General features: G+C 30.0%; 1 protein-coding gene across 4 annotated transcripts in view; it reads left to right on the top strand.

Annotated features, from left to right (window-relative positions):
- LOC126745662 (calcitonin receptor-like) overlaps positions 1 to 23,396 on the top strand; it is a 112,645-nt gene that overhangs the window by 82,665 nt on the left and 6,584 nt on the right. For all 4 annotated transcript variants that reach the window (XM_050453608.1, XM_050453607.1, XM_050453609.1 and 1 more), the window contains exons 2-9: positions 1,159 to 1,252; positions 1,572 to 1,780; positions 2,734 to 2,825; positions 5,287 to 5,413; positions 5,803 to 6,023; positions 9,780 to 9,856; positions 9,910 to 10,124; positions 18,598 to 18,837. In XM_050453608.1, coding sequence (XP_050309565.1) covers positions 1,165 to 1,252; positions 1,572 to 1,780; positions 2,734 to 2,825; positions 5,287 to 5,413; positions 5,803 to 6,023; positions 9,780 to 9,856; positions 9,910 to 10,124; positions 18,598 to 18,825 — 1,257 coding nt within the window. In that variant the 5' untranslated portion in view covers positions 1,159 to 1,164 and the 3' untranslated portion in view covers positions 18,826 to 18,837. The remainder of the gene's footprint in view (positions 1 to 1,158; positions 1,253 to 1,571; positions 1,781 to 2,733; positions 2,826 to 5,286; positions 5,414 to 5,802; positions 6,024 to 9,779; positions 9,857 to 9,909; positions 10,125 to 18,597; positions 18,838 to 23,396) is intronic.

Raw genomic sequence — 23,396 nt, 5'->3', positions numbered from 1 at the left:
GAACTAACTATACCAGCGGCTTGTTCCCATCACCTACAACACGAAAACACCGGGTTATAATGAGTTTCGAGAAAAACTAAGGGAATTACAGCACTTTGAAAATGCGAAAAATCGATTTTCTTTATACCCGAAATTAGCTATAGAAATCCCTATCAGCGGCTTATTCCCATCACCTACATTACGAAAACACCGGATTATAACGGAATTCGACCAGAACAAGTGGAATTATAGCACTTTGAAAATTCGTAAAAAAGTCAATTTTCGACCCCGTTTTTGAGCCCAAAAATGGGCTACAAAAATGCGAGATCTCAGCTAATATGGGAGCTACGACCTTGCGGATGGTATTGTTGGATTCAGAAGGACGAAACTAAGTCAAAACCGTTGGAATTTTCCCGATAGTGCCCATAGAAGCCGAGATATGGACCTCCAAAGTTTGGGATTTTTCATTTTAAGGGTATACCCCCCCGTATCGAATTTTTCACCAAAAATTGATTTTTTTCGAATTTGAACTAACTATACCAGCGGCTTGTTCCCATCACCTACAACACGAAAACACCGGGTTATAATGAGTTTCGAGAAAAACTAAGGGAATTACAGCACTTTGAAAATGCGAAAAATCGATTTTCTTTATACCCGAAATTAGCTATAGAAATCCCTATCAGCGGCTTATTCCCATCACCTACATTACGAAAACACCGGATTATAACGGAATTCGACCAGAACAAGTGGAATTATAGCACTTTGAAAATTCGTAAAAAAGTCAATTTTCGACCCCGTTTTTGAGCCCAAAAATGGGCTACAAAAATGCGAGATCTCAGCTAATATGGGAGCTATGACCTTGTGGATGGTCTCGTTGGATTCAGAACGACGAAACTAAGACAAAACCGTTGGAAATTTCCCGATAGCTCCCATAGAAGCCGAGATATCGACCTTCAAAGTTTGGAATTTTTCATTTTTCGGGTATACCCCCCCGTATCGAAATTTTGCACCAAAAAATGATTTTTTTCCATATCAATTTAAGTATACCAGCGCCTTGTTCTTTACATACTTGATAAACGATTGAAAACAAAAATCATGATTTATTTCTTATAAATTCACATATATCCATTCTAACATTTTAAAGATATATATCGTTTCTCATATATTGAATTTTTCCAGACAATTATGATAAATGTGACGCAACTTGACCGCAATGATCTAGACATTTCCAATACTACTACAACCTGCGGGAAACGGAACAACACAATCGAAGGTGAGACTTTACAAATTTAACTTCAAGGTAACTGTTAAGGCAAGAAAGAATAAATTATTAATCTAAAGCTCTATCTTAGAGTGTATACTTCTAAAAACAGCTTCAGGAGTGTTATCCGGATTAACTTCTGAAATCTAGCTAAGACGTTCTAAATATTAATGTTTGCTCTATAAAACACAGCGAAGAAATATTTCAATACTTTAATGTTTCTGGACCAGAGGCTTTTGGAATAAGGTCAAAGGAATAAGGTCCAAATACTCTTCTCACAATTGTTCTTATAAAATTTACAGTTTTTTTTTATAATTGTTAATTATTCTAGGATGGTGTCCAGAAGTGTTCGACGACGCCCTCTGCTGGCCACCCGCTCCACCGGGCACAATATCCAACCAATCGTGTCCCAGGATAGACGGGTTCAACAGCAACAAGTTGGCTTACAAACAATGTTGGGAGAACGGTTCTTGGTTCGTTAATCATGAAAATGTTACCTGGTCTGACTATAGAGACTGTATTGACTACGAATCCTTAGAGGTACCATTCACCTTTCATTTATTTCATTTATTTATTACAGAACTCACTTTACTAGCGTATTTTATTTGCCCCTTGACCTTCGCACTTTAGAACGAGGTTTGCCAAGCCGGTATAGTTATGTATGGGGTTGAAATTTTTAAATAATTAACAATAATATTCGAGAAAGTCTTGGTTACTTTTGGATATACAGGAGGTCTATTTAATAATAGAAACGTATCATCCATTTTTCTCTAAGAGACCAAACGAAAACAAAACAATGGTAAGGACACTAAGTCACGGTCTCATCAAATCCATATAATTTTTCTTTTTTTTTTTTTAAAGCTACACGTGTTTCGCTCCTCTCGGAGCATCATCAGATTACACATTAAAACATCTGTTGTAATGTGATCTGTGCAGGTCTAGGCCTGATAATGCTCCGATAGGAGCGAAACACGTGTAGCTTTTAAAAAATGATATGCATTTGATGAGACCTTACCTTTGTTCTATTTAATAAGGTGATAAAATTTTTAATATTAAAATTTTTTAAAATTTGGTGTGATCAAAATCGTTACTCAAATAATGATATTTTCAATTAAATTTTGCGCCATTTTTTTAAATGGAAATAATTTGGTAATAGAAATTGACTCGATTAAATACGTAAAAGTCGATTACGCTTGTTCGATGTCTAAACCCGCAGAAGTGTAAATTCTCATACCGTCAACGTCCTACGTAAACGATAAATTTGGGACTTAGACGTTAAATCAAGAAGAAAATTGCATAGTTTCGCGGTGGCACGTCGAACGTTCGCGTCAAATTAAGGGGTTTAAGTTTCCTATAGAGTTTCCAATAGTTTTCCAATAACTTGAAAACTCTGTTGCAATTAAGTCGTGGATGCGTGAGTGCGGTAATATTTATTGAAAAAACGCGATTCGTTTGCTAATCAGTTTATTTAAATAATCGTTTTTTATTTTCAGTTCTACAACTTTGTGAATTTCCTGTACGTAATAGGATATGGAATATCTCTAGTGGCCCTCCTAGTTTCCTTATGGATATTCTTGTCTTTTAGGTAAAAAAAACATTGACTTTTTCATATATATATATATGCTAAGGCACCCTCTAAAAACGCTTTATTAAAATAATTGCCAATTATTCAGACAATCATTATTACACGTCACATTAAACCTTAATATTCCTTGTGCACAAATAAATCGTATATCAAACAACAAGCAGCAATTATTTCCAAACAAGGTGTACACGTCGGCATTTTTTCTCAGAGGTGTGATATTACATTCACCCTTTCCTATTAAATATATGAGTGAGGATAGTAAACAAGCAGGGTGTAATAAAATAAAGGTGATTTATTGCCGTGCTTTTTAGGGCGGTCTGAAGTTTCTTTGTCAAGTTTATGGCGTAATTAGGTACCACAGTATCCCATATTTTAGTACAGTATCTCGTGGTAAATAGCAGAATTATCATTATTTTGTCGTGTGTGTGTTACAGTTTCCTATTTGCTTTATTTCTTACTAAGGTTAAATTAAGTGCGTTAATAAATTAGATCTTCCAGGCAGTTGAGGCAAATAAATGGAGGAACACCAATTCCCTAAAAAAATAAAAATAATTACATTAAAAAAAAGAAGAGAACAAAGAAGAAAAAATAATAAAAAGACGAAGACGAAGACGAAGAAGACGAAAACGATGAAGAAGAACAATTTCAGTTTTCAAGGCAGTTGAATTTGTTTGTTCTTAGGGAGTCTTGTGTGTCCATTTCAGTGTGCAAACCTTCTATTGTCCTCGAAGGGTTCTTAAAGCATGCTTTCAAGATCATTATGCTTCTTATTTGACAAGACTATTTCTATTAGCTTTTTAGATCTGAGACTTTGAAATGAGTGCTTACCCTAAATAGTAAACCATTTTTTTGGATCTCACTGGGCACAAAGTCGGATATTTCCAAAACTACTTATTTGATTGACTTAGACTCTTAAAAGCATTTTTACCTCAGACTTTCCAAATTATTATGCTTGTCATTTTACAAAAAAATCTCCAGTAGTTTTTTATATATAGGGTCTTGAAGTGAGTGTCGCCTTGAAAAGTAAACCATATTTTTGGATCTCACTGGATAAAAAGTCGGATATCTCCACAACTACTATTTGGATTGACTTGAACTCTTAAAGGCATTTATACACCATATTTTAAGGATTATTATGCTTGTTGTTTTATAAAAATGTCTCAAGTAGTTTTTGAGATATGGGGTCTTGAACTGAGTGGTCACCTTGAAGAGCAAACCATGTTTTTGGATCTCACTAGATAAAAAGTCGGATATTTCCAAAACTACTGGTTGAATTGACTTAAACCCTAAAAATTATTTATACACCGGACTTTCCAAATCATTAATCTTGTTATTCTAGATTAATATCTCCAGTAGTTTCTCAGAAATGGGGTCTTGAAGTGAGTAGTCACCTTGAAGAGCAAACCATTTTTTAGAATCTCACTGGATAAAAAGTCGGATATTTCCAAAACTACTGGTTGGATTGACTTAAGCCCAAAAATGTATTTATACACTAGACTTTCCGGATCAATAAGCTTATTACTCTAGATAAATATCTCCAGTAGTTTTTGAGATGTGGTGTCTTGAATTGAGTAGTCACCTTGAAGAGCAAACTATATTTTTGGATCTCACTGGATATAAAGTCGGATATTTCCAAAACAACAGGTTGGATTGACATGGACTCTAAAAGGCAATTTTAGCTTATACTTTCCAGATTATTATGTTTGTTATTTTATAAAAATATCTCTAGTAGTTTTTGAGATTTATGATTTTGAAGTGAGTGGTCACCTTGAAGAGCAAACCATGTTTTTGAATCTCACTGGATAAAAAGTCATATATTTCCAAAACTACTGGTTGGATTTACTTGGACTATAATAGACGTTTAAACAGCATAGTTTTCGAAGTATTTTGGTTGTTATTTCATTAAAATATCTCAAGTAGTTCTTGAGATCTGGGACCTTGAAATGGGTGACTACTTACGAGCAAACAATTCTCTTAAAAGGTAATTTCTAGAGAAGTAACGCTACCCACCTATTAGCGGGTACCAGAGCATCCCATATTTTAATACGGCATCTCGTGGTAAATATCAGATTTACCATGAATCTATTCTATGTAATCTCGTGACTGTGCTTAAGTGCGTTGTATTCTTATGATGATTTCTTAATGATAAGTTGATTTTATTTGTTCAGACAGTTGAAGTAAAGAAGTGCAAGAACACAGATCCCTGGGAAAGATTAAAACTTAGGGATTAAATTGATAAGAAGAGGAGGAAGAAGGAAAAGAATGACTTAAATCTTCCAGGCAGTTGAAATGCGTGTATGCTACAACTGCCTGGAAGAGTTTAATTATTCACCTTCTGCTTCTTCGTCCTCCTCTTAACGCCATAAATATGTTTTATCGAAACACTAAATTCAACACATGCATCGTGACTGTCTTTTTGTGTCATTTTGTAAATTTATGTAATTATTAACCTTATTTCTAGGACCCTAAGGTGCATAAGAATCCGAATTCACGTACAGCTTTTCGTCTCTTTTATACTTAACAACATCATGTGGATCGTCTGGTATAGGAAAGTGATACCGCAAGTAGCTGTCCCCCTTGAAAATCCGGTAAGCACTCTCGTAATTACCGTGATTTGGAAATTCATGACCATCATCACTCTGATGAGGAAATTGTTCTAGAATAAATTAAAAAAAAAAAAAAAAATAGTGGTAGTTCAAGTGATGTTCAGATTTTCTTTTTAAAGGATATAGAGTCAGAATGATTTAAGAAAGTGGCTTAGTAGAAAATTAAACCTAAATGAAGCTTTGTATAGCGAACAATATTTGCTAAGCTAGTACCTTTGAACTAAATAAACTTTCTACATCGTGGCTTGATCATTTACCACATCTTGGACTTTAATAATTCTAACTGAAACTTCTTTGAACAAACAAGAGATGTTATACGATCACTGGAGTACTTGCTCCTCAATATTAGTCTGAATTTATACGAATTTTAGGCCTGGTGTCAGTTTCTGCACATAGCCAAAGAGTACTATATGGTGGCGAACTACATGTGGATGTTCTGCGAGGCTCTACATCTACACCTGGCCCTGGTGGTCGTTTTCGTGCGAGAAGAACGCACTATGAAGTGGTTCTACTTCGTCGGATGGGGCATCCCTTTCATAATCGTACTGGTGCACAGCCTCATCCGGATTTTTTATAACCAAGATACCGACTTGTAAGTAGTCAAAGTTAGTTTTTAAAGCATACAACAGAATCGGGAGAGTTGATCCAGATCAGTGTGTATAAAAAAGGGGTTTAACTCTCAGGACAATGGGGATCTTATCCAGGTCAATGCTTTAAAAATATGATTTTTTATTTATTTCGTTTGACCTACACGTGCGAGAAGTTTGGGTAATATACAGTGTGTCTAAAATTAAATCTGCACTACCGTTAGCTCCTTTAGTCAAAAATGATTATGTAAATAAGAACGCTTCTTGTTAATTATCTCTAAGTAAGTTTATTTTTTGATTTAATTCTGACCATGAGCTCTATATATGACAAAGTTGCTGCTATTTGCATACTAATTAAATTGTCGAGGCGAGACTGCCGTACTTCCCTCGTGTATCGCCAATAGTGAAATGCAAATTTTGTGCCTATTTTGCAAATTATGTACTTCCGCTAATCCGAAGTTTGAAAGTATTATGCTGCATAATAATTTTTGATAGGAAAATACTTGCGGTTGCTGGCCATGACTATTATCATATAAGAACTTAATTATAAGAGATTTTTCTAATTTAGATGAAAATTGGGAAACTTTTTTCTTTTTTTTTTAATAAATTAATACCACATATTTTAAAGGATTCCTAATCCACATCAGTGTGTATTGTAGGATTTTTCCTATCTAGGTTATTAGACATAATACATTTCAGCAGCCTGGTGTTCCTAATTCAAATTATTTAAAATATTTATTAATATATCCGTTATTGCATCGATAGGGATCTGCAATATGTGATTTACCTTTGCTATTCCTTGAATTACAAAACAAACAAGGGTATTGAATATCCACAGTATTCACATTGTGTTCTCATGTTAGTTTCAACAACGGGTAATAGAAGTCTTTTATATAATTAGACTGGAAATTGATAATAAACCTGGCCTAAGGGCCGCAATATATCGTTATATATGTTCTATTTATTTCGGGTAAAACTGCAGAGAAAATCACCCTTTTTAGGCATATTAATAATTTGCAAAGTAATACCCTTTTTATCGCAAAAATAACTCGTATTTATTGCCAATATAAATCTCCAATGTCGAAATAACATGTTGGTGAATGCGGTTTTATGGAGCGTTATAAATGTAATATAAAAACCCTTATGTGAAAAACAATGATATAAAAATATGTTTTTTTTTTTGAATGAATTTAGGTGTTATCGTCTTTTATGTTTGTTTTTCCTCTTCGTAAGGGGACGATTTTCTCAAGTATTCTTAAAAACAGGATGTTGATAATAAAGGGAGTGAATTTACTGAATATAGGCATACATTTTTGAGGTAGAGGGTGTCCTTTTAATAATTTTGATTTATTTTTATGAAATTTTGCATAAATATTTTAACAGTTAACGCGTAATGCCAGATATAGACTAGGCTGTACAATTAGGACAATTTTCACAATATTTTTTATAGGTTTTGACCAATTGATGAATACATTTAGAAACTATTAAGCATTTCATTAGGTTCTCAACTTGCGATTTTGGAATGAGAGGAAAATTGGCGCCCAACATGTGGGTAACTTTAGATGCTACAGAGCTTTATGGAATAAATTACCGTTGCATCATTTGCCAACGAGTTAATTTTCCCTTAGTTAGACTTTTTAATTAAAAAAAAATTGGTGCAGGCAGAGGTACAGGGCATACTATTGTCATTATTTATATAATAATGTTATTTCACACACTTGGAATAAAATTAAAAATTGTGCTTCTTCCAGGCTCTAAAATAATAATTATTTAAAGTCCTGGAATTTATAATTCCATTACTATTCTCTATTTAATTTTAAAGAAATTTACCAGGCATCAACAACCAATAAAAAACATTAATAATTAAAACACAAGTGGTGTAAACTAAATGGCCTAATATCTATGTGGCTAACTTCAGACGTGTTAGCCAGCGCCATCTATGTACGTAAGACAGAGGCTCTAATGCAAATTTCATAAGGAACTTTAAAGTTGATAATAGAAAATTGTGGTTGTGTATAGGGTTATTTCATTTTATAACTGTATCATTGTAAAACATGAAAATTATAATTTATTCAATTTGTAGCAAAGATTAAAATAATTTTTTTATCAATTTATGTAAAGCTTTTGTTAACTAATGATTTGTGTAAATTAAAAGAATAAATTATACAGGAGAGTAATAACAGTAATTACCCAACTGTTGCCTAGGTAGTAATTGAAACACTAGTTCACAACACAATTCAATCGATTTTACGTGCAGGGCTTGTAAATTAAATGGATTTATTGTAAAAGAGAAAATTGCTTCGTTTATGCAGTGATGCGTTTAAAATATCAAACGGGCAATCCATTAGATATTACGTAGTAATACCTAGTAATGCTGAAAGGGATTTGGCTTGATTTACATCACTTAAAATAGCAGTATTGTTTATTGATTTCTGATCATGTTTGTTTTTTAATAATTTACTTTGTATTTACTGTAAATTAATTCAATCTTTAAAAGTAATAAAAAAACAGAATCGTCTGCGTTCACTGATTTAATTTATCCTCCTAAGGGTCTTTCACCCTTAAATAAGTAATGCACTTTCTAGATCACGCTGTATTTAAAATGTCCAGTACCTAAGGAAATACTCTTATATTAAGTTACAATCAAGGTAAATAAAATAACATTTCCATGCAACTAAGTCTCCTTTTTCTTTAATTAAATCATTAATAATCTAAATCACATCCTATCAATCAAATCTTAAACAACTCAAAAGAAATAAAGTCGTAATAAATTAATACTAAAGTCAATTACACTAAAATTCTTCTCAAATTGGAGTAAGAGAAATGGAATGAATCGAATTAATTATAAACATTACTGCACAAATCGTGTAAAAGCTACTACGTTGTTAACTTCAGACGAGTTAGGCAGTGCCATCTATGTACGTAAAAGGGAAACTCTAATATAAATTTCCTAAGGAACTTTTAATAAAATTATAGAAAACTTTATCTTAGAGGATGATTGGAGGGAGAAATTAGGCATATATTGAATGAACTTCATTAATAAAAAACATTAATAATTAAAACACTACATTACAAATGATGTGAAGTTAATGGCGTAAAAGCTACACTGCTAACTTCAGACGTGTTAGCCAGCGCCACCTGTGTATTTGAGAGAAAAGGTTTATGCAAATTTCCTAAGGAACTTTTAAATTGATAATAGAAAACTATATTTTATGTGTTCATTAAGGGGAAATTAGTCGTATTAATGAATGAGCCATATTAATATGAGTCGCATTAATGAAAAACATTAGTAATTAAAACGCTGCATTACAAATGATGTGAAGTTAAATGGCGTTAAAGCTACGCTGCTAACTTCAGACGTGTTAGCCAGCGCCATCTATGTACATAAAATAGAAACTCTTATGTCAATTTCCTGAGGAACTTTGAAATTGACAATAGGATGATAGGAGGTATTTTGAATGTTCATTAAGGGAAAATTAGGCATATAACGTTAACATGTTACCCACTAAATATGTGATGTAGAGAATTAATTGGAAAATTCGCTTTCCAAATCGCTTTGTATTTTAATTATAAAAGGCCCATTAATTACTGTTTTTCTTAAATTAGACAATTTGTACGCCATATAAATTTTCTTCTGATATCAATCATAATTTGATTTTGTTAAAACGGTTTCGCTCTGTTTTACCCCAAAACCGCCCGCTCGATTTTAATTAAACCCTGACGTTCAAGGAATTAAATTAATTCCTTTTTTGTTGTTTCAGCTGCTGGCTACATGAAAAAACCTTCGGATCTTGGTTCATTAGCGTTCCAATAGTCTTCACCTTGACGCTATCCATGAGTAAGTATTTTGCGAGTAAAAGCTATTTAATTCATCCGTGTTTTTTGTTCTAGTTTTCCTTATAAACATTCTGCGAGTAATACTGACAATCATGCATCCAAACTCACCGAATCCGGCACCAATTGGAATAAGAAGGGCGGTTAGGGCTGCCCTAATTCTTACTCCTCTGTTTGGATTGCAATTTATCTTGATCCCTGTTAGGCCTGACACTGAACATCCCATGTATCATGCTTACGTTTACACCAGCGTCATTATCATTCCATACCAGGTAACGACAACAGAATATTAGTTTAATGAGTGTTTGAGGAGTGTAAGGTTTTACGTAAGCACAGTCGAAAAAGGCCTAAAAAATAAAAGAAAGGTACTATGGAAATTTGAGAATCTACTGAAGTTTTATTAATTATCGAGCTGATAATTAATGAAGAAAGTTTCTGGTCCGTATAGGTTCTGCTTCAGTTTTATATTTCCACGCACCCTTATGGGGTACTAGCTGGAAATGGTATGTAGTTCAAGAAGAATAAAATGAAAAATTATGAAATATATAGAATGTCTAGAGAAGAATGAATGTGACGTCAAATGCCTGGAATAAATAAACTGTAAATAAAAAAAAAACAATTTTTAGTTAAAATTGAATATTATTTTTCCCTAAAAATTGGCTTCAATGGCTTGGCAATAAAACATTATTTATTGTTATTAAGTAACAAACATTATTTTTTCTGGAATTTAGAAATTTATGAAAATCATAAAATTGGAATTTTTAGGATTCTTTTATCATAAATTCGAAGCTTTCGGATTTTTTTTTTGTGTATTTAAGTTCTTTTATTACATAAATTTAAAAATTTCCACATTCTTATTTTAATTATCTGGAAGTACTCAATGTTTTTTTCCAAAAATGGGCCTCAACTGTAATTTAAAAATTATTTCCTTTTTTTTGTTTCTTATTCCTGAATTTTTAAATTTTACACAAACCATAAAATTAATTTTTCATATTTTTTTATTTTTTTTTATTTTTTTTTAGTTTGACGATATTTAGAATTTTTGGATTTATGATTTTCAACATTTTTATCCTATTTATTTAAAAAATAATTATCTTTATTCTTATATAAGTACAGTTTCACCTTTTTTTTGCAGAAAAATTGTTGCGCTCTTATTTTTTTTGTTCTTTTTTAGATTCATTAATTTTTTATTTTTTAATATTTTTTTTTTATTCATCTTACAAAATGTGCAGAAACTCAAGAATATATAGAACATGGAAAATAAATCAAATGCCTGGAATGTATGAAAAATTACTTTAAAAACCTTAAAATATGATCTCAAATGCCTGGAATTAATCGAAAATTCGCCATAAAAATTAATATTAAAAAAAAAAAAAAGATTTTTAGCCAAAATTTGATATTTTTCCAAAATTTCCATAAACACTTTATTATCGAAAATTACGACTAATATAAAATTTGAAACACATTATGGTGATTTCAGTAAAAACTGATGGCTAATAAATAAATGAAACTTTTTTAAAAAATTTTCGAATTAAACCAATTAATCACTTAATATATCATGTTGTATAAGCTTAAATGAAGCAAAGGTAACTTTCTCTTATAGAAAATTAATAAATGAAACTTTTTGAACTTTTACAATTTTTCGAAATAAGCGATATTAAGGGAGTTATAAGAAAAACAAAAAAGTGAGGTTAGGGACGATAACTTTTTAAATATTGATTTTATCGAAAAATTACCAAAAACAAAATATGTTTATTTTTCAATTTTCTATTAGAAATTACTTTTATAAAAATTATACTACCATAATCACTAAATATCTCACGCCATATAAGCTTTATTAAAGCAATTGTTATTGCATTTTAAAGAAAATAAATAGAAGAAACTTTTTTAACTTTTACAATTTTTCGAAATAAGCGATATTAAGGGAGTTATAAGAAAAACAAAAAAGTGAGGTTAAGGACGATAACTTTTTAAATGTTGATTTTATCGAAAAATTACCAAGAATAAAATATGTTTATTTTTCAATTTTCTATTAGAAATTACTTTTATAAAAATTATACTAACATAATCAATAAATATTTCACGCTGTATAAGCTTAATTAAAGCAACGGTTATTTCCGTTTATAGAAAACAAATAAATAACACTTTTTTAACTTTTACAATTTTTCGAACTAAGCAATATTAAGGGAGATAAAAGGAGAACTAAAAAGTGAGGTTAAGGACGATAACATATTTATTTTTTAGCAATTTAAAATGTGTCATTTTTAGTCCTGAAGATGGACTGAATAAAGACCAAAACGTCGACATTTGTGCTAAAATAAAATTCGTTTTGCACACAAACATTTTCTCTCCAGCAAGATTTATTTATATAATTTAAGATACTGTATTGTATGAGTATTATCTTGATACTTATTGTGTACCAAAATCGTATTAAGTATTTTATATAGGAGATTTATTTTTTCATTTATAAAGTGACCCAAAAATTGGTCATGCCCAAAAAAATTGACCCTACTTAATAAATCCTTTAAAGCCCGATATATTTTAAAGCTCCCGTTTACACTCGGTAAATTTAATTTTTCCGTTTGATTTAATTTTCGCTAAATATATTAAATTAGTGTTAATTCCAGGGAAAAAAACCGTTTTATAGCCAAAGGATTTAATTCCGGTTTTTACTCGTACGTTTAAAAGTATATTATATAAGCATGGTGCCGGTCGATAAAAACCTTAATTGTTGCAATATCAAATCCTTTTGGAACTCAATAAATTCAACTTTCCTCAATATTTCCATAATATCCCATATATCATATGAATTTAAAACAAACTGATCAACTCTGTGTAATTTATTACCCTCTACTTGTTCCACATTAAATTTTCCTTAAAAAATCTCTACCAAGAATGTATGATGTGTCAGACTTTCCCTTATAGAATGCCAGGATATGATTATAAAGCAATGAAGTGAAAGCGAGTATGTATCCAAGGAAGTTTCCTCCTAAGTCTTTAATTAATAACATACTTAAATAGGGATTTGCATACGAAATAAATTCGAATCATAAAGAAAAGTTAATTATTCTTTACCCCAATCGCCTTGGCTTTAGACTAGAACCCAAGCAATACGTCATCATATTCATTATAGTTAAATATATATTTATTAAACGATTTTTTAGTAAATTTTTGGTATACTTATCAAATATTTGATGAAATTTTTCTGAAAAACCACTGTTTTTTGTCTATATTATCGAATCTCATAAAGCTGTTTTTATACTAAATATTTATATATAAAATTAAATCAAATTTAAATTAACAGTGTTACTAAATTAAATATTAAATATATATTTTCTGCAAAAACTGTGTTTTTTATCAACACAACCCTTACCTCCCCACCCACCCCAAACATTTGCCCAGTAAGAAAATCTTTTGAAAAATCACCATTTTTCGTCCCAATAAATTTCGTCCCCCTAATCCAATAGCACTGTTTTTATATTAAATATTTATTTATAAACATATATGTAATTATATTAAATTTAAATAGATAAACTGTGTTATTTAATTAAATATCAACAAGGAAACCAGCTTTTATTTATGCATATTTTTTTGAAAAACAATGATTTTTGAAAACAATTTTTTACTGGTAAGTTGTGTGGGGTGGGTGGGGGGGTAAGGGTATAGTTAATAAAAAATGTTTTTTTTTTTGCAGAAAATAATTGTCTGAGAAAAAATGCTTTTTAGGAAAATTATAGATGAAAAAATAATTTTTATATCTATACTTTTCTCACATAACCTTTCGTAATTTATAACATATAAAATTATATCAATATTAAATAAATAGTATAACTAAATTATCTAATAAATATAAATTTTCTACAAAAACATTGTTTTTCATCAACACAACCCTTACCCTCCCACCCACCCCAAATATTTAATTAGTAAAAAATTCTTTTGAAAAATCACCGTTTTTCGTTCATACTGTCCAATATAATAGCACTGTTTTTATATTAAATTTAAATAAATAAACTGTGTTAATCAATTAAGTATCAAAGAGGAAACCAGCTGTTATTCATGCTTATTATTTTGAAATACAATGATTTTTGAAAACAATTTCTTACTGGTAAGTTGTGTGGGGTGGGTGGGGGGGTAGGGGTAAGGTTAAGTGAAAAACAGTTTTTTGCAGAAAATAAATGCCTGAAAAAAAATGCTTTTTAGGAAAATTATAGATGAAAAAATAATTTTTATATCTATACTTTTCTCACATAACCTTTCGTAATTTATAACATATAAAATTATATCAATATTAAATAAATAGTATAACTAAATTATCTAATAAATATAAATTTTCTATAAAAACATTGTTTTTCATCAACAAACCCTTACCCCCCCACCCACCCCAAACATTTGTCCAGTAACAATTTCTTTTGAAAAATCACCATTTTTTGTTTATAGTATCCAATCTAATAGCACTGTTTTTATATTAAATATTTATTAATAAACATATATGTAATTATATTAAATTTAAATAAATAAACTGTGTTATTCAATTAAGTATCAACGAGGAAACCAGCTGGTATTCATGCTTATTATTTTGAAATACAATGATTTTCATGGCGTTCAATTCAAATGGCATCTTTCCGGAGTCCTGGAAGATATCAACAGTTATTCCTGTCCCAAAGGTGCCAAATACCAAATTGTCTAATGGGTTTCGTCCTATCAATACTGTTCCTATATATGAAAACGTCTTAGAAGTATGTGTAAAAGAATAATTACTGCACTGTGATAGCAGCCAAATTATAGTTCCTAACCAATCTGGCTTTCGTGAATATGATTCATGTGAATCTGTACTTAATATCTGTGATAATTTTTTAAAAGCAATTGACTCAGGTAATTATGTGTTGGCTGTGTTTTTGGATTTTAAAAGGGCATTTGGAACTATTGATAGAGATATATTGTTGGGTAAATTAGAGCACATAGGAATTAAGCTGAACGTTTTAAAGTGGTTAAAGTCTTATTTGTGTGAAGTTTAATAATGCTATGTCTGAAACTGTAAATGTCGATGTCGGTGTGCCCCAAGGTACTGTTCTGGGTCCATTATTGTTTTTATTTTACATTAATGATATGGTTAGGGTGGCTCAAAAATCAAATATTATTTTATTTGCTGATGATACTATGCTCTATATAGTTGGTCAAAATCTATAGCAAATGGTTTGCGACATGAACATTGAACTTGGCAATTTGTTTGACTGGCTTTGTAACAATAAGTTAAGCTTAAATACCACAAAATCAAAATTTTGTATATTTGGTAGACGGTCGAAGACATCTTCTATTGTCATTGAAAGTGTAAGTGTTTGTGTGGATGAACAGAAATTAGTTTACGAGGATCAAATTAAATATCTCAGAGTAATTTTAGACTCGAACTTAATTTTACAGGCTCATGCGGATTATATCATGAGAAAGTTTGCTAAAAAGGTAGGGTTCATTAATAGGGTGGGACAAAACTTATCATTGAATATAAAAATAACGTTATTTAATGCTATAGCTCTTCCTCATTTACAATTTTGTTCAACTCTTTTATATAATTTACCGCAATATAAAATCTCTCAATTGGAAAAAATTTAAAATAGGGCAATGAGAACAATATTGAGATGTAACCGCTATACTCCTATTAAAATAATGTTAAATGTCTTAAATATGTTGACCGTCCATCAACTAATTATGTTTAATGTTAATGTATTAATATTTAAGTTGAAGAAAGGCTTTTACCTAATTATATATGTGATAAGTTAGTGCTATTTCGTGATGTCCATAATTATAATACTAGGAATTGTACTGATTTTATTTTATCTCATAAGTGTAACACCGTTCAAATGCTTAATTCCGTGCTCTATAAAGGTTTGCTCGAATTTAATAAATTGCCCAATGACTTAAAAATCTGTAATAATATAAATAGTTTTAAACGATTATTAAGAGTACATATTTTAAAATTGTATTATTAGGCCCATGTTTTGTTTTTTATATTTAATTTTTGTCGTTTTAACCTCTTTGTATTTTATATGTAGCAATTTGCTAAATAAAGATTATTATTATTATTATTATTATTGTTATTTTTGAAAACAATTTCTTACTGGTAAGTTGTGTGGGGTGAGTGGGGAGGTAAGGGTAGATTAAATAAAAAACGTTTTTTTGCAGAAACTAATTGCCTGAAAAAAAAAATTCTTATAAAAATAAAATTATATCAAATTTAAATAAACAGTATTACTAAATTATCTTATCAATATAAATTTTCTACACAAACATTGTTTTTCATCAAAACAACCCTTACCCCCCCAACCACCCCAAACATTTGCCCAGTAAAAAATTTTTTTTGAAAAATCACCATTTTTTGTTCATACTGTCCAATATAATAGCACTGTTTTTATATTAAATATTTATTAATAAACAAATATGTAATTATATTATATTTAAATGAATAAATTGTGTTATTCAATTAAATATCAACGAGGAAACCAGCTGTCATTCATGCTTATTATCTTGAAAAATAATGATTTTTGAAAACAATTTTTAACTGGTAAGTTGTGTGGGGTGGGTGGGAGGGTAAGGTATGGTTAATGAAAAATGTTTTTTTTTGCAGAAAATAATTTCCTAAGAAAAAATGCCTTTTAGGAAAATTAAAGGTAAAAAAATAATGTATAATCTTTTATCCATACTTTTCTCACATAACCTTTAATTTTGTATAACATAAAAAATTATTTCAAATTTAAATAAACAGTTACTAAATTATCTAATAAATATAAATTTTCTGCAAAAACATTGTTTTTCATCAACACAACCCTTAACCCCCCACCCACCCCAAACCCTTGCCCAGTAAGAAATTCTTTTGAAAAATCACCTTTTTTCGTTAATACTATTCAATCTTATAGCACTGTTTTTATATTAAATATTTATTAATAAACATATATGTAATTATATCAAATTGAAATAAATAAACTGTGTTATACAATTAAATATCAACGAGGAAACCAGCTGTTATGTATGCTTATTATACTGAAAAATAATGAATTTTGAAAAAAATTTTTTACTGGTAAGTTGTGTGGGGTGGGTGGGGGGGTAAGGGTAGTATTGATAAAAAAACTATTTTTTTGCAAAAAATAATTGTCTGAGAAAAAAATGCTTTTTAAGAAATTTATAAGTGTTAAAAATCTATAGTTTTTTTGTATGTTAACCATCAATACCCCATCAATACAATAAAATGTAAACAAAACATAAATGACACTAATGTGCACCCTTAGTGTTCTGTATAGTCTTAAGTGTTTTTAAATGTCCTATGTTCCTTAGAATAATGTTGATCCTATCAAACGCGTTCCCACCATGGAAAACTTCTGAACTTAACTGACAATAAGCACTGATGATGGCTCATACGCCGAAAGCGCTCTTCTAAGCTTTTAAAAATAAATTGCTTTGAATACATTTGGTTTGATTAATTTGTATTGTCCTTTGAACAACACAGGCACTTCCCTCTTCTAAATTTTATTATATTAATTACAAATACACGTTTATTTCACTGTCGTATGTTACTCAAGGAGCATCTGAATTAAAATTAAAATCTTTGGCTAAGATTAGTTCGGTTTAGACAAACTGACCCACTAGAGTGGACTTCACCTTAAACCTATTTAAATAAATATTCAAAAACCTTCATAGGTTTCACAAAAAAATACACATATGCGTGTTTGTCCCACCATCTTATATCCGCCCAAAATCAATTTTTCAGGGTCTATAGGATACTTTCCTTAAGACCCTTGAAACGGCAATTTTTTATATCTCGGGATGACTGTCATGTTATTGGACCCTTCGTCCATTTTTCCCTGAACACTGACGTATCGATTGGCAAACTGTAAATTATTTAGTAAACGCACGAAGTTTTATTGAAATAGTCGCTTAATGGGGTAGGAAAAGTTTGTTTGACGCAACAAAAGTTAATTGTGTTGACCATGAAGCCTGATCGTATGTAATCATATGAGTCGATTTGTTTATAAAGATTCTTTATATGCTACCAGAAATGCCCTTCATGAATTGTTTTAATAGGGCACAGACCTGAAGCACAAATTTAATTTTAATGCACTTAATAGATTGGCCTTCTTAGTCACCAGGTCTGATACTATTAGGGAATCTCTGGCACTATTTAAAAAAGGAACATAAAATTTCTAATAAAGGCCAATTGCTTAGTAGCATAAGTATTCATTAGTTAATAATCAAATGGATTGAGACAGGGAATTTTCAAACATTCATTAGTGGCGAAAAACGCAGAACAGCATTACGGTACGAAAATTAAATAAATGAAGCCATTTGAATTAAAAATATCACGTCAATAAATTTATGCAAACTTTCGTTAACCTTTTAGCCTTAACCCATTTTACTAACTACCGCGTTTTTTCTTGAGTAATTCAATACCGAGGTAAAAGGTTCATCATCCTATAGCCCCGAATAAAATGTTCGTTGAGTAAATCAAGGCCGGGCTATTTTGACGTAGTAATCTCGCTATTTTCGACTACAATCGGCCTCCTTTTTGGCCGCAATTTAATCCAAGTTGCGGAAATATTACCCTATCAAAACCAGACTGAACCCTTAGAGCAACAAAAAAAAGGACCTTTAAGTGAACAATTGACTGGAGAAGCTTCATCACATTTATTATTATCGAACATTATACATCACATTTATTATAAGCGAATATACTGAGAAGAAATTTCTTTTTTTTTTCAGGGTTTTTGTTGTGCAGTTCTCTTCTGTTTCGCCAACCACGATGTCCATCAAGCGATCAAACGAAGTTTCCAAAGGAACCTCACCAGACAGAACACCAGATGGAGCAACTATCAAACCGGTGAAAGTGGTGCTGCGGTATTTATGGTGAACGCCAATGGACAAAATGGCAATACCGTGCCTTTGTTGTCTTTACATCGTAAATCGACCCAAGGATCTGTGAAGCTTTAAGAAACCAGTGAAGTAGGTGTTAATTGAGTAGAATATTGAGGAACAGTTGCATTCATTAAGCAGTTTTCAAAGCGTTTAACTCACTAAAAAGGACACCTTGAATCACTCTTTTGTTCCCTCATTTTTTTAAAAACTAGTGGGAATATGACAGATTCTCTTTTAGCATTGAACTCTTTGTCAAAAACAGAATAAATCATAAAGAATGATATTTAACAGTAAATCGAAAAATAAGAGAGTTATGGAGGATTTTTGAAAAATTTGATAAATTTTTGGGTGAAAAATTAAATTTTTTTTTAATTATTTTTTTTTGTATATTTATAAATTGTTTAAAAAGGATTAAAAAAGTCTTATAAAACATTTTTGAGAAATGTAGCAAAAAAATGTTAGAGTCAAATTTGCCCAAAAAAAGTATTAAAAATAATATCTTAGGAAAATGTTCGTAATTTTGATTCTAATTTGTTTTCTGGAAAACTAATTATTAAAGAAAAAAATTCTTTAAATTAAAGTTATTTAGAATGCCAATGCGTATCAGATTTATTAGAAAAATAATTTGTAAGTCTATTAGTTTTTCAGAAAATTGAGAAAAACCTCTAAAAAGATTTTCTTCGTTTTCTCAAAAACTATTGGGAATATCACAAATTTTCTTTTAGCATTGAAATAACAGTCAAAAACAGAAGAAATTATAAAGAATAATATTTAGCCGTAAATCGAAAAATTAAATAGTTATCGAGGATTTTTGAAAATTTAGACAAATTTTTCACTCAAAAAATTTTTTTTTAATTTTTTTTTTTGGAAATTTATAAATTGCCTAAAAAGCCTTAAAAAAGTTTCATAAGACATTTTTGAGAAATGTGCCAAAAACAAGTTATAGCGAAATTTTTCCAAAAAAAGTCATTTGCAAAAAATCGTGAGGGGTATCATTGGAAAATGTTCGTAACATTAATTCTTATTTTTTTTTGAAAAACTATTAAATAGAAAAATAATTGTTAATACAAAGGTTGTTTAGAATATCAATGTGCATCAGATGCAATAGGAAAATAATTCATAAGTCTACTAGTTTTCCAGAAAATTGAGAAAAACCTCTGAAAAGATTTTTCTCATTTTCTCAAAAACTGTTGGGAACAAATTGTAAAGAATAATATTCAGCCATAAATCAAAAAATAAAATCACTCTCTTTATCACTTAATTGATCTCAATTATAATACTCGGCCACAACACTGCGATGTAAACTAAAGCATTAAATTAACGTGACTAAAAAGATATTTAATATATCTTCCTTACTAAATATTGCTAAGGGCTTTGGTACCTAGTACATGGGGTTTAAAAATTGTTGTTACGCTGTTAAGGCCCAAAAAATTTTTTTAAGCAGAATTTTTGCTCCACGTCTTCTTGTTTGATTTTTTTTTGAAATGGAAGTAGAGGGAAGCTGACGTACGGACAGCAAACAAATGGGATTATCTATTTATGTCATAAAAATGATGTGAAAAAGCAACTTACTATTACCAACAAAGATGGCAATATATAGAAGATTTCATTGAAGTCCATCATCTCTCTTTAAACCGAAGAGATCTACGGATAACGCGAATCAAAATTAATTTAAAATATGTAGCAGTAGTTACATTGCGAAATACGTTTTTTCCATACAGTTAACCTAATTACAGTCAAAACAGTTGTTTATTATAAAGAAATGTGTAGTATGTAACGAAACAACGATAAATTGAAAAGAAATTGGCCCTGCCAAAACTGCTTGTTTGGCTCAGCGAACCTTTAAGCTAAAAGGACGTTTTTATTCTCGAATTCATCCTCAGCACTCCCATTATGCTCCTATGAAAGAATTATGAAGATATCTTAAGTAGTTCTTGAGTTATAGTCAAAAGTGCTTATGAGTGTTCTAAATCTAAATGCAACTCATCAGGCTGCGTTAAAATCTTAGCTGACTAAATGGGCTCTATCTCGGAAAATTTTTCAACCATAGAAAAGCTTATTATATGAAATTATTGAGTAATAAGTGGAGCAGCTTTATATGAAAACTCTAAACAAATACTTCAAACATGTACCAACTTATATCAATTAAAACTGCAAGTTAGAAAATTAAAAATTTTTAATAAATATCCCGCTGAAAGGTGTAAATAATGTCAAAAAATTGCATATTTTGAGAATAAAAATCCGGTTCGAAGGACCAAAAAATGGCTAAACTTAGCGATAATTTGAAAACTTGGAAATAAATTAGTGTTTTTCACATTTTATTCAAAAACCTTAAGGTTATGTGAGAAAAGTATAGACATAAAAACTATAGATTTTTTATCACATATAATAATATATAAGGCATTTTTTTCTCAATTATTTTCTGCAAAAAAAAACGTTTTTCCTTAACACTACCCTTATCCCCCCACCCACCCCACACAACTTACCAGTAAGAAATTGTCTTCAAAAATCGTTGTTATCCAAAAAAATATGCATAAATAACAACTGGTTTCATCGTTAATATTTAATCTAGTAACACAGTTTGTTTATTTAAATTTGGTATAATTATATATATGTACATTAATAAATATTTAATACAAAAACAGTGCTATTGGATTACGGATGAAAAACGGTGATTTTTCAAAAGATTTTCTTACTGGGTAAGTTCTAACTAAGTTTGGGGTGGGTGGGGGGGGGTAAAGGTTGTGTTAATGAAAAACAATGTTTTTGCAGAAAATATATATTTAATATTTACCAATCTATCTCAATTAAAATAGTTAAAACTGCAAGTTAGAAAATTGAAAATTTGAAATAAATATCCCACTGAAAAGTGAAAATAATGTCAAAAAACTACTAAAAAATTGCATATTTTGAAAACAAAAATCCGGTTCGAAGGACCAAAAAATGTTAAAAGTTCACAACTTGGCTAAACCTAGCGGTAACTTAGAAACTTAGCGATAGGCCTTGCTTTCGAGAAATAAAATAGGGTTTTTTCACATTTTATTCAAAAACCTTAAGGTTATGTGAGAAAAGTATAGATACAAAAACTATAGATTTTTTTATTACATATAATTTTTATAAAAAGCATTTTTTTTCTTAATTATTTTCTGCAAAAAAAAACGTTTTTTCCTTAACCATACCCTTACCCCCCCACCCACCCCACACAACTTACCAGTAAAAAATTGTCTTCAAAAATCGTTGTTATCCAAAAAAATATGCATAAATAACAACTGGTTTTATCGTTAATATTTAATCTAGTAACACAGTTTGTTTATTTAAATTTTGTATAATTATATATAAATGTACATTAATAAATATTTAATACAAAAACAGTGCTATTAGATTATGGATGAAAAACAGTGATTTTTCAAAAGAATTTCTTACTGGGGAAATGTTTGGGGTGGGTGGGGGGGGGTAAGGGTTGTGTTAATGAAAAACAATATTTTTGCAGAAAATATATATTCAGTATTTAATTTATTAACACTGTATATTTAAATTTGATGTAATTTTATACATAAATATTTAATATAAAAACAGCGTTATTAGATTGGATAATATGGACGTAAAACAGTGATTTTTTATAAAAATTTCATCAAATATTTGAGGTGTAGTAATCAAGTTTGTAAATCCCGTGTCAATTTTTTTAATTGCCGAAATTTTCTCCCTTTTGGAAACAGAATCGTATATGATATACGTATATTCTACATTTTAATAAATATACCTTGACCATATACGGTTAATAAATATACCAAAATGAAAAATTAAAAAAAATCACTGAACAAATAATATTTATTTACTCAATGAAAAATTATAAAAAAATTTAGCTTTTTCAAAAGTGCGTTAGCTCAGCAAATTTTTAATCTAGTAAGAACAACTCTTATTCCGCTCTTTTTTTCTCCCTATCATACTGAGTAACTATCTACTATTGGAACTCTATTAGTATTACAACACTTCATTGAAGCCTTTGATAATGCCCATCAATGCGAGCTAATGCAGGAAAGTGACCAACGAATGATTTAATACCACATCAATATTTACCAAATACATAGACTTTATTTGCAACAATCAACATGTGGACAAACGAGAATATGCTCTGAAATCTCTAAATAATAAATTTCAACGGATTTTTGACACGTGCAATTCTGGAACGTTTGATAAATTTAACGTTGCACTAGTTAAAAATATGCGGGGTGTCATTTTTACTCCACGGCGAGTTGGCATATTAATTTATTGCTTTTTCATCGGAACGTTTCTCCCTGATGGAAATTTTCCGTTACGAAAAATTTTCATCGTAATTGTTCAAACGGACATTTCCATTTTAATTTGCTTCGATTGCAATTTTTGTTTTGCTCGATTTTTTAATGTAATCAATATTTATTGAACTTTGAACAAAAATTAATCGAGTTTTTTTTTAATGAAATTAAATTCATCGTAGGTATTTTTTTTGTTGTCTTTAATTTATTATTATGCTATTAAACGTTTTCACTTATATCTGTATTTTAAGGCCTATAATTAAATATCAATTTAAATTAAAAAAAAAGAACACGAAAACATCGTTAGTGCTAAGCTGAATGACCTAATTGTTAACCAGTGAAAGAAGAGGATAA

This window comes from Anthonomus grandis, chromosome 16 (genome assembly GCF_022605725.1).
Source record: "Anthonomus grandis grandis chromosome 16, icAntGran1.3, whole genome shotgun sequence".
Classification (NCBI taxonomy): Eukaryota; Metazoa; Arthropoda; class Insecta; order Coleoptera; family Curculionidae; genus Anthonomus; species Anthonomus grandis.
The sequence above is the reverse complement of the archived record's forward strand: the minus strand, read 5'-3'. Positions and strand labels throughout refer to the sequence as shown.